This window comes from Mobula hypostoma, chromosome 10, assembly GCF_963921235.1.
Source record: "Mobula hypostoma chromosome 10, sMobHyp1.1, whole genome shotgun sequence".
Lineage (NCBI taxonomy): Eukaryota > Metazoa > Chordata > Chondrichthyes > Myliobatiformes > Myliobatidae > Mobula > Mobula hypostoma.
The window spans coordinates 51442334-51453049 of NC_086106.1; the positions used below are offsets into that span (position 1 = coordinate 51442334).

Below are 10716 nucleotides of genomic sequence, written 5' to 3' on the forward strand. Positions count from 1 at the left end.
GCCTGCCTTCTCACCATAACCTTTGATGACCTGGCTACTCAGATACCTATCAATCTCTGCCTTAAATACACCCCATGACTTGGCCTCCACTGCCGCTCGTGGCAACAAATTCCATAGATTCACCATCCTCCTGCTGAAAAAATTTCTTTGCATCTCTGTTCTGAATGGACGCCCTTCAATCCTTAAGTCATGCCCTCTTGTACTAGACTCCCCCATCATGGGAAACAACTTTGCCACATCCAATCTGTCCATGCCTTTCAATATTCGAAATGTTTCTATGAGGTCCCCCATCATTCTTCTAAACTCCAAGGAATACATTCCAAGAGCGGACAAACGTTCCTCATACGTTAACCCTCTCATTCCCAGAATCATTCTAGTGAATCTTCTCTGTACCCTCTCCAACGTCAGAATATCCTTTCTTAAATAAGGAGAACAAAACTGCCCACAGTACTCCAAGTGAGGTCTCACCAGCGCCTTATAGAGCCTCAACATCACATCCCTGCTCCTATACTCTATTCCTCTAGAAATGAATGCCAACATTGCATTCGCCTTCTTCACCACCAACTCAACCTGGAGCTTAATCTTAAGGGTATTCTGCACGAGGACTCTCAAGTCCCGTTGCATCTCAGAACTTTGAATTCCTCCTTATTTAAATAATAGTCTGCTCATTTATTTCTTCTGCCAAAGAGCGTAACCATACACTTTCCAACATTGTATTTCATTTACCACTTCTTTGCCCATTCTTCCAATCTATCCAAGTCTCTCTGCAGACTCTCTATTTCCTCAACACTACCGGCCCCTCCACCTATCTTTATATCATCAGCAAATTTAGCCACAAAGCCATCTATTCCATAATCCAAATTGTTGATGTACAATGTAAAAAGAAGTGGCCCCAACACGGACCCCTGTGGAACACCACTGGTAACTGGCAGCCAACCAGAATAGGATCCTTTAATTCCCACTCTCTGTTTCCTGCCAATCAGCCAATGCTCTATCCACATATGTAACTTTCCTGTAATTCAATGGGCTCTTGTCTTGTTAAGCAGCCTCATGTGTGGCACCTTGTCAAAGGCCTTCTGAAAATCCAAATATACAACATCCACTACACCTTCCTTGTCCAGCCTACTTGTAATTTCCTCAAAAAATTGTAATTGGCTTGTCAGGAAGGATTTTCCTTTAAGGAAACCATGCTGAGTTCTGCCTATCTTGTCATATGCCTCCAGGTACTCCGTAACCTCATCCTTGACAATTGACTCCAACAACTTCCTAACCACTAATATCAAGCTAACAGGTCTATAATTTCCTTTTTGCTTCCTTGCCCCCTTCTTAAATAGCGGAGTGACATTTGCAATCTTCCAGTCCTCCGGAACCGTGCCAGAACCTATCGACTTTTGAGAGATCATATCTAATGCCTCCGCAATCTCCACAGCTACTTCCTTCAGAACACGAGGGTGCATTCCATCTGGTCCGGGAGATTTATCGACCCTTAGACTATTCAGCTTCCTGAGTACTTTCTCTGTCGTAATTGTGACTGCGCACACTTCTCTTCCCTGCCACCCTTGTGTGTCCGGTATACTGCTGATGTCTTGCTCAGTGAAGACTGATGGAAAATACTAGTTCAGTTCCTCCGCCATCTCCTTATCTCCCATTACAATTTCTGCAGCATCATTTTCTATTGGCCCTATATCTACTCTCACCTATCTTTTACTCTTTATATACTTGAAAAAGCTTTTAGTATCCTCTTTGATATTATTCCCTAGCTTCCTTTCATAGTTCACCTTTTCCCTCTTAGTTTCTTAGTTTCCTTTTGTAAGTTTTTAAAAACTTCCCAATCCCCTATCTTCCAAATAATTTTTGCTTCCTTGTATGCCCTCTCCTTTGCTTTAACTTTGGCTTTCACTTCTCTTGTCAACCACAGTTTCACCCTTTTTCCATTCAAAAATTTCTTCTTTTTTGGAATATACCTGTCTTGCACCTTCCTCACTTCTCGCATAAACTCCAGCCACTGCTGCTCTGCCGTCCTTCCCGCCAGTGTCCCTTTCCAGTCAACTTTGGCCAGTTCCTCTCTAATGCCACTGTAATTCCCTTTACTCCACTGAAATACCGCCACATCGGATTTTGGCTTCTCTTTTTCAAATTTCACAGTGAACTCAATCATGTTATGATCACTGCCTCCTCAGGGTTCCTTCACCTCAATCTCTCTAATCACCTCTGGTTCATTACATATACCCAATCCAGTACAGCCGATCCCCTAGTGGGCTCAACAACAAGCTGTTCTAAAAAGCCATCTCACAGACATTCTACAAATTCTCTCTCTTGAGATCCAGTGCCAACCTAATCTTCCTACTCCACTCGCATGTTAAAATCCCCCACAATTATCATAACACTGCCCTTCTGACAAGCCTTTTCTATTTTCTGTTGTAATTTGTAGTCCACATCACTGCAGCAGTTTGGAGGCCTGTATATAACTGACATCAGGATCCTTTTACCCCTGCGATTTCTTAGCTCAACCCATAAAGATTCTGCACCTTCTGATCCTATGTCACCTCTTTCTAATGATTTGATATGATTTCTTACCAATAAAGCCACGCCTCCCCCTCTGCCTACCTGCTTATCCTTCTGCTACACCATGTATCCTTGGACGTTCAGCTCCCAGAGACATGCATCCTTTAGCCACGTCTCAGTGATGGCCACAATATCATAGCTGCCAATCTGTAGCTGTATGACAAGATCATCCACCTTATTCCTTATGCTGTGTGCATTTAAGTAAAACTCCTTAAGACCAGTATTTAGTACTTTTTGCTTTGATTGCACTGCAACTTTATTACAGTGCAACTCATCCCAATGGCTATAAATTTGCCCCATCACCTGCCTGTCTTTCCTGACATCTTTACTGCTCACTATCTTAGATTTATTTCTGTTTTCCCCTTCCTCCGCTCTATCATTCCAGTTCCCATCCCTCAGCCAAATTAGTTTAAACCCTCCCTAACAGCTCTATTAAACTTTCCCACCAGGATATTGGTCCCCTTCGGGTTCAGGTGTAACCTGTCCCTTTTGAACAGGTCATATTTCCCCCAGAAGAGATCCCAATTATCCAAGAATCTGAAGCCCTGCCCCCGCCCCAGTCTCTCAGCCATGCATACATCTGCCTGATCCTACTATTCCTGCCCTCGCACCAGTCTCTCAGCCATGCATACATCTGCCTGATCCTACTATTCTTGCCCTCGCTAGCAAGTGGCACAGGTAGCAATCCCAAAATTACTACCCTGGAGGTCCTGCTTCTCAGCTTCCTTCCTAACTCCCAGAAATCTCTCTTCAGGACCTCCTCCCTTCTCCTATCTATGTCATTGGTACCAACATGTACCAAGACAACTGGCTGCTTGCCCTCTCTCTTCAGAATATTCTGGACCCAATCCAAGACATCCCATACCCTGGCACCTGGGAGGCAACACACCATTCTGATATCTCTATCAGGCTCACAGAATCTCCTGTCTGTTCCCCTGACTATGGAATCCCCTATGACTGCCACATTCCTCTTCTCCCTCCTTCCCTCCTGCACAACAGCGCCAGGCCCAGTGCCAGAGACCCTGTCACCGTGGGCATCCCCTGTCAGGTCAACCCCCTCAACAGCATCCGGAACAAGATACTTGGTGCTGAGGGTGACAGCCACAGGGGTACTCTCCACTACCCGGGCATTTTCTTTCCCTCTGCTGACAGTCACCCAATTTTCTGACCCCTGTAGCCTCGGGATGACTGCCTCTTTGTAGCTCCTGTCTATCACCTCTTCACTTTCCCTAAGAAGCAGTAGGTCATCAACTTTTAGGGGAATCAGAACTATAAAGTTCAGAATAGAATTCTCTAAAGGTATCATTTATTTCAGAGTGATCAGTTGTCCTATCATCATTAGTTTTGCAAATTTCTTTAATTTGTCATTTAACTACAGAAGTTTTTAATTGGTTGGTCAATACTTTGCCTGATTTATCTCCATGAATGTAAAATTGAGTTTTATCTTTAAGAAGTTGAGTTTCAATTGGATATGTTAACAGAAGATCGTATTTAGTTTTAACTTTAACACGTCTTTTATATAAAACAGGATCTGGAGCTATAGCCTATTTTTGATCTAATTGTTTCAATTGATTGGTTAATTCGATTCTTTCTTTATTAGCTTTAATCTTAACACTGGCAGTTTAAGAAATAATTTATCCTCTAATATAAGCCTTAAAAGTATTCCATACAATAAGATTAGAAGTCTCTTCCTTTTTATTCTCTTCAAAAAACAAAATAATATGCTTCTCTAGAAATTTTTAAAATTCCTTATCAAAACGCCAAAATCTGTTGGCTTGAGGAAGACCAGGGAGATTTAAAGATAGAAATACAGGAGCATGATCTGAAACAGCAATCTCTTTATATTCACAGGAGCGAACTGATGAAATCATTTGACTATCAATAAAAAAATAATCAATCCTGGAATATGTATGATGAACATGGGAAAAAATGAGTACTCCCTATCTAAAGGATGTAAAAAAATGCCAAACATCAACAATACCATACTTCAATAAAAATGATTGAATAAACAAAGCTGATTTATTAAGCGACGCTGGTTTAGAAGATGATCAGTCTAAAATTGGGTCTTGCCAACAGTTAAAATCTCCTCCTATCACCAAAGAATAAAGATTCAGATCTGGTAAAAATGAAAAGAAAAATGCTCAAAGGATCCTGCATCATCTACATTTGGGGCATACACATTGGCAAATACTATTAATTTATTATCTAGTTTTCCTGAAATTATAACAAAATGTCCATTAGTATTAGACACTAACTTATTGTGGACAAAGGAAAGTGTATTATCCATACGAATCAAAACTCCTCTAGATTTGGCCTGAAAAGAAGAATGAAAACAAAATCCGTACCAACGGCTAAAAGAACGTAAATTATCACATTCGCGTATGTGAGTTTCTTGTAAGAAAATAATAGGGGCCTTAAATTTCCTAATATAAGCAAAAACCTCATTACAGGGTGATTTAACCCTTTCACGTTAAAACAAAGTAAATTAATAGTTCGGACCATTTTTAATATTATTTAAAGGAAAGGTTAAAAAGTAGGTTAAAACCAAGCTATAAACCTTGAGAAATGCTAACCAAGCCACAAGTTGGTTTAAAAATTCGAAAACAGCTTCTGAGAAAAAAAAACATACCCCTGCCCACCTCCCAAAGAAAGAAGACCGACCAATAGAAAGTCGGCATCTACAAACTACTGACAACCCCCCAAAAAACCTGGTGAACGCTCCAATTAGTTTCAAGGTTATTTATATTCCAACCTAGACTAAGCAGCATCCAAAGAAGAAATTCAATTCTCGTATATCAAAAATATAGTATTAAAAATATGAAAAGAAATTAGTTACAAGGGTTTACCAAAAGTAAAAGATACTATTATTTATACAGAAAGACATTAAACATTTAATCTTATATCTTCATGAGAAAACAGACTAAGCAGTTAGCCTTCAAATTTAAAAAATCTTTGTGCTTCAGCATTCAAACGAACCATTCGAAGGATCCATCTTTAAATAGAATCTCAGTCAAACTGGGTAGCCAAGGGACAGGTTAAAACCCTTGTTAAAAAAATTCCAACAAAGCTTGTTTAAACTTAGCACGTTCCTGCATAACCTCAAGTGAATAATCTTCGAGAATCTTAATATTCAACCCTATCAAGCCCCTTCAACGGGATTTGCAAATTAAAATTTTCTCATTTAATCTTGTGTCTTCATGTAAGGACAAACTAAACAGCTAACCTTTCGCCTTAGCCTTTGGATTTTAAAAACCTTTGAGCTTCAACAGTCAAACAGAACCATTAGAAAGATCCCATCTTTAAGTGTGATTCTGAGTCGGGCTGGGTAGCAAAGGGAAAGCTTGAAACCCTTATTAAAAAGCTCGGACATAACTCCTTTGAACTTAACACGTTCCTGTATAACCCTAGGCAAGTAATCTCTGACAATTCTAAACTTGCGATCATTATAGTCAATCATGCCTCTTCGAAGAGATTCGCAAATTAAGAGTTCCTTTGTTTTAAATTCTTGAAAACAGATTATTACTGATCTTGGTCTCTGACCCTAAGGAGGTCTAAACGCAGGAGACCTGGGAACTCAATCAATCATAGGCACAGACGTCAAAATTTCTGGAAATAATTCTTTCAAAAAGTTTGCAAAAATTCCATAGAATGATTGCCTTCGATTAATTCTTCAAGACCCAGATCCCGTAGGTTGTTTCTTCTACTTCTATTTTCTAGGTTGATAATCTTCTGTCTTAACTTTTCATTGGACTTCAATTGGTTTTCACAAAGCTTTTGCAATTCATCCACTTCTGTTTCCAGAGATGCCAAAATTTCTTTGTTATTTTTTATATGTTTATCATGTTCATTAAGAGTTTGTTGAATAGAATCCAATTTACCACCTACTTGTTTAAATTCAGAGCTGAATTGTTGAAACTTCTCAGAGGCTCCTTGTGCATGACTTTGCAGCAAATGCATAATAGAATCCAAAGAAGCAGGGAAATCATCTGTTTCAGTACCTCTGGTCCTCCTTGTATCAATAATGTTGACACTTGTGCAAGGATACTTCATTCAACAATGGATCATACAGCCTTTAATATGTTTAGTTTACAGAAACAAAATAAACCTACGGCTATTAAAATTATCTTTAGGTTTTGAAAATCTTGTAGAAAAGTAATTTAGCTATTGTAAGCAGCAAATTCTCTAGCCCCTAACCCCGTTTATCTCACTGACAAAGTTGTTATTATAACCTGATTTTCTATAATATGAGGTTTCTTATGAAAATATCTATTGTAATTTAGCAAAACTACTGATAATGTGTTTTGTAAAAAATACTCACATTGTCTTCTGAAGGGTGTGTTTGATGGCCATTCCGTGACAAATCAAATAAAGACAATTCCTGTTGATCCATTTTTGGATAATAATGAATAGTAACTTCTGTTTGTTTTGTGATTCTGTGTCCAGTTTAAGGGGATCCTTTCGTTACAAGCCCTTTGAAGTCTACTGCTCTTGGGATCTGATGAACTATTCCAGAAAAGTGCAAAGTACAATGAACTCTTCCACAGGAAGGGTCCACTGAATTATATGTAACTTAAAATAAGTTCAGCTCTGTTTACACTGATTACAGTTAACTCCAAGGTCCCAGGGTATTGTGGCAACAAAATATTCAAAATCACCATCACAACTCCCTGTTTCAGGATATTTACATTAGCTCCAGAACTCTGAGGGCCAAAGTACAGTTGCTCTGCATCTACTGGTTTAATGGCAAAAGAACACATGGACACAGGCACACCAATGAGATCAGGAAACATAGTGTTTATTTAAACACTGAGCGTTCTTTCTCTAACAGAAACAACTTATTGCGCTGGCTCAGAAGTAACTCCACTGTTCAGTTGGTTTTTAAAGGTTGCTTCAGCTCCATTTAAACAGACTTTCACTGGAGCTGTTTGATTCAGTTACACTGACACTCCCTGCCCAAGTTACACTGATATGTCCTGCACTGACAGTGTTCATTCCATTTATATCAATGCTGCCTGAGCCAGCTACAACGAGACTGTAAGCTCCAGTTATATCCTGACTCTTCAGTTCCACAGCCTAGTTGAAATGAGATTGTCTGCATGAATCACAATGAATATGTATGTTCCAGTTCCAATGGCACTGGCTGCATCGGCTTAATTGGGGGCATCATATCTGCCTCTTATATACTGGGCATTAGTTGTCATGATACGGTAGTTATGCTGACAGAATGGATATGTATTAGGGAGAGGAATCATGTTAGGTATGCTTGCGTGACGTCCCTACAATGTACTTGACGTGCCAGCACTATCAAGAAGCTTACAATCGTGATGAAATGATTGGCATGAAACTCAAAAGGAAGTTACTAACTTGAAACATAGGCTGTGTTCTCTCTCTGTTGATGTGGCCCAACACACATATAGAAATTTTGATCTTAATAAGTATTTCCAGCAACTGCAGAATTTTGCTCCTTGTCGGTGAGGCATTTTTGTTCTCGCTCTGTCACTGTAGTTGCATTTGTAATGTGTGACATTTTCTTACTGAGGCTCTGATTCAGATCTAAGAGTCACCGTCGAGACTGCTGCTTGCTTAGGTGGATGCAGCAGGATTCCTTTTGAAGCTTGTATAACTGCAAATCTTCTCAACTGTATCTCAGCAGTCCTGAACCAGCTTGGTGGAACTCTTGGAGGGAAAGGTGTCCCAACACCCCTGAAGGATAAGGCTTTTCCCAAGGCTTATCCTTCTTCTACTTGCACATTTCCTTCTACTGCAAATTATTCAGATGTGTGAAGGACTCCATCCAAGGTCTAAATAGAACTGGCTAGCAATATAATCCATGCGTGGTCTTAATTTTCTGAAATTCCCAGATTCATGGAAAGTAGCATCACTTTGTAAAACAGCATATATATAACTTCTTTATTCAGAATTGTGAGGTTGCGGAGAAAAGAATGTGAATGCCTGTTTAGCTTTATTTGTCAGATGTATATCGAAACATGCAACAAAATGCTTCATTTGTATGAAATTGAATCAGCAAGGATTGTGCAGCTCTGCCTGTAAGTGTCGTCATGCTTCCTGTGGCCACAGAGCAGACCCACTACTTAGTAAATCTAACCATATAGATATACACAGAAACTGGAGCACCCGGAGGAAACCCACACGGTCACGGGGAGAACATACAAACTCCTTACAGACAGCGGCAGGAATTGAACCCCAATCTTATATAGCCGGCGTTGCAAAATGTTATGCTAACTGTCACACTACAGTGTAGCTCAGCATCTGTTACAAGGAAAGGGGCAAAGGTATTTTAAAAAGATTTACGGAGGACAGCCCCTGTCTGCAAATGGAGTAGCAGTATTTTTGTGCTGCTCTTAGTTTTCTTTCTCTCCCCCTAGTTTAAGCTTTGAATTTAAAATTTTTACTTGCTGATTCTTGAGGGGGATCAATATGTCTATGTCTACAAGAATTGGGAAGAATTTACCTGAACCTAGTGATAAAGGTGATGGGAAAGGAAAGGTACAAATGAAAGATCTGATGAAATGCCATCATAGGCTGAAGATATCGTTTGGACACTGAATTCAATTAAGGATCAGAATGGATCAATTAAAGACCAACTGGAAAAGAATAGTAATGAAATGAAGTCATTTCTGGGAAATCTTAAAGACCTGAAAACTCAAGTTATTTCACATGAAGAGGAATTGAAGATAACTAAGCAAAAGTTGTCTGAAGCTACAACTCATTTGGAAAGATATCAAAATAAGATATAGACCTGGAAACTAGGTCTTGACGAAGGAATATACGAATTGCTGGGCTGCAAGAAGGAGCTGAAGATGGAGATCTAACGGCTTACTTTGGTAAGCTTTTCCACACTTTATTTCCTACCATTCCATCAAAGCTGCCTGCTAGAGAAAGGGCACACGGCGTTTATCTCGAAATTGAAGGATTCCAGTAAACCAAGATCAGTTCTGGTTTGCTTTCATCATTTTAAAATTAAAGATTAAATAATGCAACAGGCAAGAAAACAGGGAGTTTTTAGATTTATGGAATCTGCGCTCTGCTTTTACGAAGATTATCCAAGAGAGATAATGGAACAAAGATCAAAATTTGCCCTGGTAATGAAACAAGCATATGATAAAAAACTTTTTCTGTCTTTGAGGTACCCAACAAGAATTAAAATTTTTCCTGCTAATTCTCCTCATACTTTTTTTGATCCAAAAGCTGCACTGGACTTTGTTCAGGCTCTACCCGCTGCTGTTACCAATGCCGCTGTTGGATGGTCTATCTGAAAGGCTGTTTGGCTATCTGTATATTATTTGCATTTTGGAAAGAAGATTTATGAAGGTCATTTGTATATTTCATTGAGAGACTAATTAAAGAAGACAAGGAGAGTTGTTCATCATTGCATATTGTTGGTTTTCCTTTGGAAAGATTTATGGCTTAAGTATCTCTGTCTAAATGATCTCTGAACATTCTACGACTGAGAGAAGAAGTTAAGGGGATTTGTTCCTTTAATTTAATACTTGGTTTGTTTCTTTTTCTTTTAATTAGTTAATTGGTAGTTCTTTCCTATTAATAGGGCTTTTTATATATTTTTTCTGTTTTATTATAACATTTTATAATTGAATTTAAAGCTTTTTTAGGGAATTAATATTAAACTTAAAGATGGCGCTGGTTTTTCTCTCTAAGAGATAACATCATTTTGGTTCTTTCTTGTTTATTAGTTGATGGAATGTAAATACCTTTTTTTGCTGAGACTTTATTGTTTTTTTCACAAGGTCACTCTACTTTTTTACTAACAGCGGGGAGGGAAAGAAAACACAGACAGGGCGGTCTGTAGCTTTGAATTCTTTTGTAGATCACTTGCCTTTTTTGGGTTTCCGGGTGTGGGTGGGTGGGTTCAGAGTTAACAGTTTTTTCCCATTAGCTGGTTCCGGAGCATGCGTGTTTTTTATCTGGTTGTATTCTTCATCACCGTCATTTTGATCATCCCGTATTGGTATGTGCTCTGTGCATGTATAAAGTAGAATAAAATTATAGTATGGTATTTAAACAGATTAATATATTAAGTTGGAATGTACGTGGTTGGAATCATCCTATTAAATGAAAAAAGACTTTTAAAATTATTATCCGATTCCAACCTGATATAATTTTTGCTCAAGG

General features: G+C 38.9%; 1 protein-coding gene across 1 annotated transcript in view; it reads right to left on the reverse strand.

Annotated features, from left to right (window-relative positions):
- Positions 1–7138, reverse strand: part of LOC134352897 (sodium- and chloride-dependent neutral and basic amino acid transporter B(0+)-like) — a 107036-nt gene extending 99898 nt beyond the window's left edge. The window contains exon 1 of the mRNA XM_063060483.1: positions 6884–7138. Coding sequence (XP_062916553.1) covers positions 6884–6955 — 72 coding nt within the window. The 5' untranslated portion in view covers positions 6956–7138. The remainder of the gene's footprint in view (positions 1–6883) is intronic.
- Between the last annotated feature and the right edge of the window lie 3578 nt (positions 7139–10716).